Raw genomic sequence first — 13383 nt, forward strand, 5'->3', positions numbered from 1 at the left:
CTTGTGTCCAGTCCTTTGCAGAAATGTCAGTAGACGGCAGTATTCAAAAGACAACTGGAGAGACGATAAAAAGTACCAGGGTCTTACAAGTGAGGTGTGTGACATATAGCATCAGAGCAAGTTTCCCATAGATACTAACAGTACAGTAAACTATCAGCAAATGCCACAAATATCCTTTGCATTTTTGATATTAATAGGAAAATTATGGGACAGGTGAAACACCCACACCGCAACTGCTGGAGATTTGCCTGTCATGCAATACAGTATTTTAAGACTGGGTGAAATTCTTTGATAGTACAACAGGGTATCTCACAGGGAACAGGAAAACACACACACAAATAATGAGAATCCACACCCTTCTGCAGAAATGCTGTGTGGAAGATTCTTAACCTTATAATTGCAATGCTCTGTAAGATTCCTGTTCCTAAATGAAGAAAGCTATGGAAATATCATGTGTCAGAGGGATTTTGCCAACACAAAAGGTTGCCATGACTGTGCTCTCTTCAGATGATCAATAAAATACAAATACACAAACCAAGCTCTCAAATCTCCTAAACTGTCATGCTCTATATCTGCCACTAGTAAGTCAGAGCCATCTTTAGGGCAAGTGATCACAGTCTTTCATAATCCTGATTGGCTCAATGCTACATAAAATTATCCTTGTTGCTAGTGGGGAATATCTACATGTTTGTTTGTTTTGAGAATGGAATATGCCCATGCATTGCACATGACCCCTTTTTAATTGCAGAATGAATGCTGGTTCCCTGTATGTCTACAAGGCACAGAGGAATGACAGTAGAGGCAGGGTGGATAAAACACTGTCTGGAAATCCCAAGTATAATGGCTCTACTTACTTGCACAGAACACTAAGCCAAATTATGGCTTAGCATGAACAACCAAGCATGCTAGTACCCATTTAGAAATTGGTGGCCATTGTATTCCTTTCCTGGTCCTGCTGCTGCAACGCTACAGAGAGCTAAGTCATGGTCTGGCTTAGGGTTACATGTGAACGAGAGCTTGTGGTTTGTCTCCCGCAAAGATAACATGGGTATCAACCACAAGCAATTCTTGTTTAGTCGAAGACAACTTACCCTTTCTGTGGGGAAGCGGTTATGGCCTGGCGCAGATGCTGAGGAGGTGGGGTGGGGTGGGGTTGACCCACATGGCCAGCCATTGATGCCCAATGCCTATGCCAAAGCCCAATGCCTATACATACCCAATGCCTATGCCAAAACTTACTTACATCTATAATCAATAAAGTTGTGGCTGTTTTCCATTCCAAAATGCTGTCATATCATTCACGCTGGTCTTACACATCCAGAATCCTTAGCCCTCCCAGTAAACCCTAGCCCGCTGTGTTGTGGTCCACAAGCCACAAGCCCACAGTTGCACATAATGCTAAGTCAAACCATGGCTTAGCTCACACTATAGCATGTCATAGTTTGGCTCAGCGCTTTTTTTCTTTAAAAAAAAGTGTAATGGTACAGTACTCTCATTTTGACTCAAGAAAATCACCATTTTATAGTTCAAATCCAGAAAAATAAATACAGTAAATGGACAAAAGTACAAAGATTCACAAAATGTTTAGGGGTATGCATACCCCTGCTTCCCCCCAGGAAAAAAGCACTGGTTTGGCTTAGTATTGCATACAAACCAGACCAATGTCAGTACAGTGTATGGGAGACTTAAAAGTACGTTAATCATCTGGTGCAAAGTGGTTGCTTGATTTCAGGGGACAGAGGCCACCTGAAAAATACCAACTGTGTGTGGAGGATGGGGTCATACTACCAGTCTTGTAGGGCATGAAACTACAGGCTCATAAGAAGGTAAGTACTGCCAAGTTGGTGGAGGGAGATGATCCTTCTACATGAAGTTTATCTCCCAGGGAGGCTCACCTGGCACCATCATTACATATATTTAGGCACCAGATGAAAACGTTTCTCTTCAACTAGGTGTTGAGTTGATTAAACATACTATGGCCTTTTAAGTGTGTTTGTTGGAGGGGGCTAATTGGTTTCTTTTTGTTTTATTGTGTATTTTGTGTTCTTATTTTGTATTTTTATGCCGTGAACTGCCCTGTGATCTTTGGATGTAATATGAACTATGCTTTGAGTTATACCTGATCTTATTAAATCAAAAATACTTGATGATGATGATGATAAGCCATATGAACGTTCTTCCTTTTTAGCATTTTACCAATTTTATTTATTTATATTAAATATAATAAATAACAATGAATTTATCAGAATTTGTATAGTGCTAACCTGTAAAAAATTCTAAACTGTTTACATAGAGTACATGTTAACATTATTGATAGAAGTCAGAAATTAAAAAAAACAGTTGGCCTAATTCCCCCCATCTAAATAAAATCAGCAGTTAAGTAAATATACATTATACATATAAAATTACATCCTTATGCCTTACCAACTCCTTTCCAGCAACTCCCTAAAACTGAACGCCAGATAAGACGTCCGATCAGCACTACAACCTAAATTGGTGTTGATCTCCATAATCCATAATGCAACTTCCTTGCTATTTATTTCTGACCTCATTCATGTGTATTATCATTCACATAATTTAGGCTCTAATTCACAACCAGACACACCATACTTTACTAATGTATACTGAAAACTGAACTATCCATCTCTAGCAACTTCTCTTGCTGAAAACTGCCTTGGAGGTAGTGCTAATTTTATCAGGCTTCTGGCCAGATGAGAGCGGCTTGGAATCTCTATAAATTCCAGTAGCTAGATTCCCCCCAAACAATTGGCGGCTGGAAACTTTCCCTAAGAACTAGGAACATAGGTGAACTCAAATTCAAGCACAGAAAGTGGCCAGAAGGTATATATCTAAAACTTTAGCCAACACATAGGACTTTAAAAGCTCTGTCAGCTTTAACGTGCAATGAAAGAGCCCTTAAAAAGTTGAATTTGGTTGAGGGTAAGGAAATTAAACATTTTGCACAGTTCAGACCATGTCATCATTGTATTTACAGCATTAAGGTGCTAGAGAGCCACCAGAACCCAAGACAACACCACATACACTGTACCTGGTTGGGGCTGCACAAGTAAGACAGGTCCATCCCAAAGGATTAGCGAAGCTGTGGGTACGCTCATCTCGGCTTGCTGCTTGTTCCCCTCCTGCCTTACATACCACAGCTCCCTTGCTCAGCCTTGCAGTGTCTGAGTGGAGTCCTGATTCATGATTTCAGGCTCCAGCAGGAATGTAGCAATTGAAAACTCGGAACTATTTTTACCCTTGACCAGCCGCAGCCTCTCTGTTCTATAAAGACTTCTAAAGAAAAAACCATTCCCAGCTAGTTCAGGATGTGTTTTAGGGATCTATGGTTCTCTGGCATTTGCTGTAGCTTTTTAAACTGCACAGTTGCTAACAGGAAAAAGTGAGCTTACACTCTGCTATTATTGACAACAATCAAAAAGTCAGGCTATTGATCCATGGTGTGTGTGTGTGTGTGTGTGTGTGTGTGTGTGTAATTTATTTCTTACTTTTCACTGTAAACATTTTAGGGACAGCTCCTCCAAAACAAGGAGCTTAATTTCATATGCACACAATATTTCTTTTAGGAATTTGATTTTATCCCCCAACTGATATAAAAAAGAAAAAGGAAGAAGTGGAGGGGGAGCAGGAAAGAAATCTCTTTCCAGACATGAAAATTATGAAATATTAAGTTGCAAGAAACAGGGGTAAAGGAACCTTAAGTCTGCAAACCATGGCACAGTTCAATTGTAGACCTCATTCTAATAAGCCAGGTCTTTTTTGCACTGAGAATGACCCTTGTGCCCATCCAAATACTATTTATGGAAGGGCAAACTGGGCACTTTCCCAGGAGAAAGCATCCCCCCCCCACCCCCAAAGCTCAGCCCAGAAGCAGGGAGGAACACTATGGAAACTTATGCTCAGCCTGCACCACCATACAGCTCATTCACATTAAATCACAATTTGCTTCAATGTGATGTGTAAATTGGGCCACTATATGATGACATGTGAGAAAAGGAAGGAGGAAAGGGAACGCATGGGCACAATGTTCCTTCATGACTTAATAAACCATAATTTATTAAACCCAGATCATTGTGCCTGAAGTGGACTGTTCTGTTTGGGATACCTGATCCTCATGCACCTCATTCATCATAAACAGGTTGGTGGTCTCGAAGAAATAGACCAAAAACAGTGGACCCTCTGGATACGAATATAATTCGTTCCAGGGGTCTGTAAGTACCCTGAAAAATCCGCAAATAGAGGTGTTGCTTCTGCGCACACGCGTGGAGCAATAGAGCACTTCTGCACATGCGCACACAGTGAAACCCAGAAGAATACACTTTCGCAACCCGAAAGCTACATTACCCGAAGGTAACGTAACCAGAGGGTCCACTGTACACAAGCTTAAGAATGTCCTAATAACATTGATGATTGGTGATAGATAAAAATAAAAAGGACAATCACATGGTGGAACAGCAATCCAGCAGAGGCAGCAACACCTGCCCAGAGGACTCCCGGGGAGAGGAGAGAAGACTGAGGGAACACTCCCCAAGGAAGGGTGTTCGAAAAAGGGTAAGAGGCTGACAGCTCTGCAGGCAAGGGGTGACATAACTGGGCTCCTGAGCCCCACAGGGGTGACAAAGAAATAATGTAGTTGATCAAGGGAGACATGGACTCAAAAAGGTTGAAAATCTCTGTTCTAACCAGTCAAGGAGATATTTCACTATTAGGAGACAAGACACCTCAGCCAGTCATCCAGGGCCATTAGCGTAACAGATGGATATTCAGCAGCTTTCTGTGTATAATACAAAGTAACGTAACATGAATAACTGTAGATAATACCGTATCTACTGAATAGGAAGCTGCAATCCCTCAAATAAGACACACCCACAAAATGCAGAAGGGATGAAACAAAACTATCTCCCCAGAAAGCACTGTAGCTCCTAAAAGGACAATATAATGAATTCTTATCAGCAGATACACACATTCTATGCAGCAGATTCGGTTACAATCCTAAAGTCACAACGGAAGCCCATGATTTCTGCTGCACAGAGGAACTGAACTTGACAGCAGTAGCATGGAAAACAACTGCTGAGTTCTACAGAATGCCATAGACCTGGGGCTGCTTCAAAGACAATTTTCCTCCATGGTGTATATTAAGTTATGTTTGATGCTAAATACTTAAAGAGAAAGGATAAATACTCATGGGATCTTGGTATGAACATGTCCATTAAACATCTGTTGAATCAAAGCTCTAAACTGCACTCCTCTGTGAATGTCTTCAGTTATTAAAAAAAAAAATAGTGCCAACTACATTTCTATTGTTCCATAAGCACTTCTATTTCTGTTATAATCAAACAATTTCTAATATATCACTGTCTTAATAAAAAGAAAAGGGGCAGAACTGAAGCAACAACAGACATTAAGTTTAAAAAACAACAAGTTCCTCAATAAGCAAGTCTATTTTTCTTACCATCACTTCTTGTTTCTGAAATGAGGAGCTCATTTATATTTGGGTGATGCATGTGTAGGAAACTAAGTGTGCATAATCTTTTATACATGGAGCATGCCCCCTAAACTCACATTCTATCTCAATCACTAGAATAGTAGTAGTAGTAGTAGTAGTAGTAGTAGTAGTAGTAGTAAAATAAAATAAAATAAAATAATAAATAAAATAAAATAAAATAAAATAATAATAATAATAATTTGTTTGTACCCCACCCATCTGACCAGGTTGCCCCAGAGTCACTCTGGGCAGCTTCAACAGCCAAATCAAGTCTGAGAACAGAATAGGAAGAGTCCATTCCCTAGGTTCCAGTATTCCAGGTGAGATAAGGATTTTGGACTTGGCCAAATCCAGACACACACACATACACACCCGCAATGATAAGAGAAGCAACAAGGGAATACACAGTAAGCTGGAACAGCCAATGTATAGCTAATGTATGGCAATATTGAACCAATCACATTATGACTGATGAGGGGTAAGGATGGAGTTATTGGGAAAGTGGCTGCCAGTGCTACAATATCGGCAGTGTTATTTTATGTGGGTTTTTTGTCTGCTCCTGCAGTCACATTAACTGCAGCGTTGCAGCCTGCAACACTGACTCCTGATATTTTACCTTTAAATAGGCATGATATAATAAAAGGCTAACTGAGGCTGTACTCCTTAAGCATGCTTATTAGGAAGCAAGCCACATTAAATTTATTTTTAAGTAAGGATGTTTAGGTTAGTGCTGTTAAGAATATTTAACCATAGCTATCCTTGCTCCCTCAGGAGTATATGCAAAGGGGATGGGGGAGCAAACAGAGCAGATTCCAAAGCAGCAAGTTCATTCCACGTCCTCCAGTTAATTGTTTTCTAATCTCCTTTTGCACACACATCCCAATGCAAACAGAGAGCTCCTCACATAAGGTACCTGTTCTTCATTTTCTCATAGGAAGGCAGCCTCAGACCCTGTGCTCCCCACCTGCCGGCCCAATTCCCTTAGTGCTCAAGGATTAAGTGAAGTTTTACAATATTTGCAACCATATTCTTGGTTTGAAAACACCTTATTTGTTGTACAAAGAATAGCAGGTGCAAATCCTGGACAAAATTATTTCTGAATATCACCCAAATATATCCTCTAAGGTACTGAGTGCTGTATCCCCAACGAAGCAGAAATTAGAATCCATGTCCAATGTGTGTTTTTGCTGCGCTAATAAAAACAAGGATAAGCAAAACCTCAGTTTGTACCTGCAACTTCAAAGTCCATTTCCCAGTGGGAATTTATTCTATTGATCACAGCAGCCCTTGTCCTTGATGTAACCTGTTGTTTCGATCATTCCCAGCAGATTACCAATGGCTATGGATATCTGACAGACATACAGAAACAGAAATTGCAAATGTTCACCACAACTCTGAACAGCCCTGCATGATTGAAGATTACAACTCATGGTGTGTGTGTGTGTTTTCAATCCACAACGTATTTCCTGCTATTGAACATCTGAGCTGGCAGTGTCCCAAGTAATTTTGTTTCAGAAGTAAACATTCAATAACACTAAATGCCAGAAAGCGAGCACCAAACATTCAGTATAAAAACCTCATCTTGGGAAATTCAAAATGCTTACATCGCATAATGCTAATGTTGGATCATTCTGTATCAAATCGAAAACACTGTAACATCCAATACTAACTGGAGTTTTACATACAAATATATCCCCCTCTCTTCCCTCGTGGTTTGGCCTGATCTGCTCTTATCAACTCAACAAGATAGGTTTCATATAGCAAGAAGTAGATCTTTGCTGCCTACTCCTCTTCCACTTAAACGATTTACTTATTCCGTGGCCTTCAATTTGGAACAGATGTTTGCCAGCACTGGTAAGAGGCAATCCAGGGGCCCACTCTGGCTACCTTGCACAGCCTTTCACCCCAAAGACTATTATTTATGCACCTAGGATGCTTTCTCCCAAACATGAAGGGCTCCTCTAGCCACCAATTGATCAGCAAAGACATTATCACATTTTGCAGGTGGGATTCAATGGCACACTGGCAAATTCAGACTAAACAACCAAAGCAGATTTGGAGCGCTTGTGCAGCCCGCCAAGGCATCCAGATTTGTCCTTTTAAAATGAAATAATATGATTTTTTTTATCGCACAAGGTTTTTGTAAAGATAAATATGATGGTGTAAAATTTCCAGTGTATATGAACGATGCACTGAACACTCCAAAGCCCCAGTGGAATGTCAAATATTATTTTCAATTTCAAAAAGAGGTTTTGCGACCAGCCTTTATATACTCTTCTTTATTTCCAGGATAGTTACTTTTCAGCTTGGCATATCCTCTACCTCTGTTAATGTGCACACACCAATATTCTCAATACGTATTTGGCCAAGTAGACTCTCAGATCCTTCAAGTGTCCCTATTTTCTGGGGACAGTCCCAGATTTACAGAAGCAATCCTGGTTTCTGATTTGATCCCAGAATGCTCCACTTTTCCTTAGGATGTCCCTATTTCCATTGGAGAAAATTTGGAGGGTGTGGCACGATATCTCTATTTCAAAAGAGAAATGTTGGACTGTATGGAGTTATGCGACCCCTGAGCCAAGGAGATAAGTAACTATGCAAACTTTAGAAAACATCTGAAGGCAGGCCTGCACAAGGAAGTTTTTAAATGTTTAATGGTGTGTGTGTGTGTGTGTGTGTGTGTGTGTGTGTGTGTTGGAAGCCACCCAGAGTGGCTGGGGAAACCCTGTTAGATGGGTGAGGTAATAATAAAGGTTCAATTTTGTGTTTGTTTGTTTTTGTCTTCCCGTTGTGCAGTGTGACATGGCACCTGCTCGGAAATGAATCACTCCTATCAGTCTTCTATAAGGAGTAAATCACAAGGATCCCTCCCTAATCCTCCCCTCCTGAGAATCCCTCATCTACGGCTAGTGTGAAGTGGAAATTTATTTCAGTCTGTAGTTTGGGTAGTTAAAATGGCAGCAGCCACAGACTCCACCAAGGAGAATAAATAAATCATACTATGGTAGCTTTTGAAGGAAATACTCTCCTACATCCTCCTCTATTAATGTGTAAATTCCCAGCTGGAATCCTTAGTTGATAAACTGGTAAGAACAGGATGGTTGCTGTGCGCATTCTCACTCTCCCCCCACTACACTGTAATAAAAAATGGTTCACATTTTAACTTCGCTAAATAGAGCTGTAGTGAAGGCTGCAGCAAAAGCAAGCAAGCAAAAGTAAAACAAATCACCTTTACTTCAACAAACCTTTTAATTGAATTTTGAGCAGTGTGCTTAAAAACAAAGCTTTTTCACTCGTGCATATAAGCTGTATCATGCATCTTCCTTATTACAGTGGTTACCATTCAATTGATAAATAATTCTGAACAAACCTGCAAATTTAACAGAGCCAGAAGGTAGGGATATAAACTAATAAAACATGGCAGCTTAGGGCTGATAAATACTTTCATATCTGCAATTGTTTGCTGTGCTTTCTCTTCTTTTGAATATAAGCAGCCTGCAATGAATGCAGTAGGCTTAAAGATTAAAAAGAAGCACTCAACCTTTGGGTTAGCAAATTTTGGATTACCCTTTTCTTCAAAATGAGGGAAAAAACACCAGACTTTTGATATGAGATATAGATAAGGTAAGGCAATCAACAAAGGTTGCTTTGGAATTGCAACTTTTTACAGTGAATCCTTGTCAAATCATTGCATTCTGTTCACCCTCCTCTAGTTTTTCCAGGCCTGATTTGTGATAGGATTTTTGCTTTTTAAAAACAGGTTGTTTTTAGAGTTAACTATGCCTTCAAATGTAAAGCTTCCTGATTACAGTACAGGTTCTTCCAATTTTACTGGTTTCCTACTCAGTGCAGCTGGAAGATCAGTGATGAATTGCCCCTTATTTAATCACCCGGTGTTCCCCAAAGATTGGGTATTACATTACTAGTTTCTTTTCATTATTTATTTCCGCTTTTTATTTACCATTATGGTGAAATAGTGCTATTTCACTATAATGGAAAGAAAAGGGGAAATGGAAATGAAGCAGCAATTTAACAAACATGCATATAAACACACAAAGGGAACAAAAGACGATTTAATATGCAGGGGCGGAATTGAATGTTCGCTCTTTCAATAATTCTGACTGTGCAAACATTCCAGCCTGCCAGATGGAATCATCTCCCAACACACACACACACACACACACACACACACACACACACACACACACACTACAATACAATTTCTGGGGACATGCAGGAGAGGAGAGTGGAGAAAGCCCCATTACACAAGCAGAAGTTCTTGCCCAGGTCTTCAGCTGATGAGGGTAGTTAGGAGAATCTTGCCAAGGCAATTATGGGCAATTCAGCCTTCATCCATCAACCATGCTGCAGGAAAGCAACAACATGGGCATAGCCAGAACACAGGAAGCTTTCAATTAATAGTAGAAAGATCTCCCTGAAGCTGAGGCTCCAATACTTTGGCCACCTCATGAGAAGCGAAGACTCCCTGGAAAAGACCCTGATGCTGGGAAAGATTGAGAGCACAAGGAGAAGGGAATGGCAGAGGATGAGATGGTTGGACAGTGTTCTCGAAGCTACCAGCATGAGTTTGACCAAACTGCAGGAGGCAGTGGAAGACAGGAGTGCCTGGTGTGCTCTGGGTCCATGGGGTAATGAAGAGTCAGACACGACTAAACGACAGAAGAAGAAGAAGAAGAAGAAGAAGAAGAAGAAGAAGAAGAAGAACCAGGAGAAAGATCTCAGTTGTGAGTAGACATTATAGAAAGATCTTGGTTGTATGGCAGGCATTGTTGGGTAATGTAACACTTTTGCTTGTATGTAACTTCCTTTTTAATTCCAATGTTTTGCTCATGTCCTTCATGTAGTCTTCCCACAGGCATCTGGTTGGCTATTGTGAGAACAAGATGCTGAACTAGATGAGATATTGGCCTGAGCCAGCAGGCTCTTCCTACATTCTTATGTAATGTTCACTTCCAAACAATTGTGAAAAATCCATGTTTCAACAGCAATAAGGCTCTATGTGTGGAAGCAACCAAAGTTAATTCATTTAAGAACGTGAGTGAAGCCATTTTGAAAATATGCTTAGGGACTATCCATAAAGTATGTCACACTTTAAGGTCTTTTGTTTAACTACTCCCTTGCCTATTTTAAACCAGTAATAAATACTTACTTTCTTGCCACTTTTCTATACCAGTTCCACTCTTTTGAATACATGACATACTTTATGGGTGGTCCCTTAAGTAACCTGCTGGGTATGTGCCAGAATTATTAATTTTCAAAGTAAATGATATTTGTATCTCCAGTCTACACTTAAAGGATATATGCTCTTAAACAACAGGTCTTGCTGGAAAGGAAAAACCATCTCTAGATACCAATGCAAGAACCATGTCAATAAATAAGAAGGAAAAGGGGTACATTAAAACGAAATGAAATGCAGGAATTTGTGGGGGACCCATGTGCCCCAGCTGAAATCACACTAGTCAAAAGGACCTGTATTTTAAATTCAGAAATAAAGTTCTTGCATAATGGAATCCTGTGCATTTTTAACCTGGAAATAAACCCCACTAAATTCAAAAGGATACTCCTAAGTAGGTGTGCACAGGATCGCCACCACAATGTTACTTCACTTAGCTTTACAAATACCGCTTGTTTCTTAAGATGGTTTGTTTCAAATTTCTTACACAGGGTGTAATTGCTCAATAAATGAACTAAATTAACTGGTACACAGCTGGGTAGGTATAGGCAAAATGATACCAGCCATACAAGTGCAGCATCACTATACAGTTGGCAGCAATCCCTACACACAATTGTTATAGGAGGCTGGTGAGGATCCTAGAGAATTTGGTGCAGGCTCTCCTCCATGTACTAAGAGCCAAAAGGAAAGAGGAATCTTCAGCTGTCATGTTGCTTATACATCCTTTAAAAGATACCCTACAGCAGTCTTTGCCAAGCCAGTGCATTCCCAACTGTTTTAGGCTACACAGCTTTCAAAACCTGGCTGGGTCTGATGGGACTTGTAGTCCAAAACATCTGGAGGGCACCAGGTTGGGAAAGGCTGCTTTACAGAGAAAACACGTTTACTAAGCATCTGAAAATGCTTTGTTCGGGTCATCAGGCAATTCTCAGCAGTCCCAGAAGTGCCTGTTTCCTTTCTCTATAGCTAACTAAACTCTTTGAATTACAGCCAGACTTTGTAATATCAGTTCTGAGTCCTCAAGGGCTTGCCCAGATAAGGTATATGGTGGTTATTTTTAATATGTGTAAAAAGAAGGAATGGCCAAAATAGGACTATATTACACAAGAGCTCTATTTGCACTGGTTCTTCCTTTGATTTTTAGGCATGATTCAATGTGCCTGGCTTAGAAGCCTATCATGATAATATCTCAGATATCGATGAAACATGCTGTTCTACCAGTATGTGAATGCAGACCATGAAACACATGCAGATAAGTTTTAATGGTAGTGATTTCCCCCTTATCAAGCCTTTAAGCATCTTTTGGAAGCAGCACAGAATCATTTTTATTTGCATGGGGTTTTTTGGCCAGGTTTAAATTGACGGGGTCAATTTACTTATTCTGTCCATTATATTTTATATATCTGGTGTTATAAATATGCTCAGTTGCACACTGTACTTGTGTGTAAAAGAGATCACCACAACAATCAATTCTAATCAAGTTCTCTTCCTCAGGCAGGCTGCAACGCCTGACCAAAACTGTAGGATGGGGACCACAGAATAGCACACAACTAAGGATTGCCCCATCTATGGAATAAGTAAAAACTTTCCATCTTGTGCTCTTTCACTTTTTAAGTCTCCCCAGTCAAGGCTCTATATTAACCTCTTACAACACTCGTATCTCGTACATCAAATAAACTCAATGCATTGGAAAATTGTAAAGTCACAATCATTTCGGCCAACAACATTATATACTTGACAGTTCCATTTTTATTACACTTTTGGCAGTGTGGAAAGCTTTTTACTCCCCATTTAACAGCTATTTTCACAGAAGCTGCCACAGCTATTAATATTATAGCAGTAGACCTGGCTCGGTTTTAATCAGGGTCTCAAACCAGCTGAAATATTGGTTTACTGCAGAAAACATTTTAATGGTTCCATTTTGTTCCAGCTGGGAGATTGTGAACAAATTAGAAGAGTTAATTTACCTATTTGTACCATCATCATCATCATTATTTTTTGAATTACACCATTTCACCAAGAAATATACAATAATTTGCCCCTCCTGGTATTTTAGAAGTCAGATTTAAAAAAACAACAACAAGCACAAAGTTTCATTATATATTGCTTAAATTCTTTTTTAAAAGATGTTTGCATGTTATTAATGTCCTCAGTTCCATGAGCTACATGAGCTTGTGAACAGTGCCATTGACCTGGATCTAGAGTACCCCTTCCACTGGTGGAAGAATCAACATTTCAGTAGAGGCTGCAGCTCTCAGAATGGGCAAGTAATTTGCATCAATCCCGCCACAGCTTCCTGTCCAGTTCCTACCCTCTTCTCCAACCTCTAGGATATATTTATGAGTGGGAATTGGTGGGAAATTGTTCTCTCTTCACAAGACCCACTTGCATGAGCAGAAGTCTCTGTTATTAGAACTCTGTTAATCGGATCCAACCCAACAATTTTAATTAAGAAGTGATTGTGCAGCGACTGTTTAATAGCTTTTAATTTAGAAGACCATGAGCTTCAGCTTGTTAAAAGCCAGTTTGGTATGGTGAGGGAAGGAGATTTAAGGGACAGGATATGGAACTGGGCAATGGAAAGCTGATGATTGGAATAAAGGAGTGGGAAACAACCTGAAATAAAAGTAACGAGATGTCAACAACACAGAGTGTTGGGTTTTGACATGGAATATCTATTTTCAAG

At 39.9% G+C, this 13383-nt stretch overlaps 1 protein-coding gene across 9 annotated transcripts in view; it reads right to left on the reverse strand.

Annotated features, from left to right (window-relative positions):
* Positions 1-13383, reverse strand: part of TSPAN4 (tetraspanin 4) — a 511237-nt gene that overhangs the window by 256229 nt on the left and 241625 nt on the right. The window contains exon 1 of one of the 9 annotated variants that reach the window (XM_083478923.1): positions 3050-3184. The exons of the other annotated variants lie outside the window; for them this stretch is intronic. Within the exon in view, the coding sequence (XP_083335049.1) occupies positions 3050-3116 (67 nt within the window). The 5' untranslated portion in view covers positions 3117-3184. Of the gene's footprint in view, positions 1-3049; positions 3185-13383 lie in introns of those variants that run through there. 9 annotated transcript variants of the gene reach the window in all.

The sequence above is a fragment of the Podarcis liolepis genome (genome assembly GCF_965112155.1).
Source record: "Podarcis liolepis genome assembly, chromosome: 1".
Taxonomy (NCBI): Eukaryota; Metazoa; Chordata; class Lepidosauria; order Squamata; family Lacertidae; genus Podarcis; species Podarcis liolepis.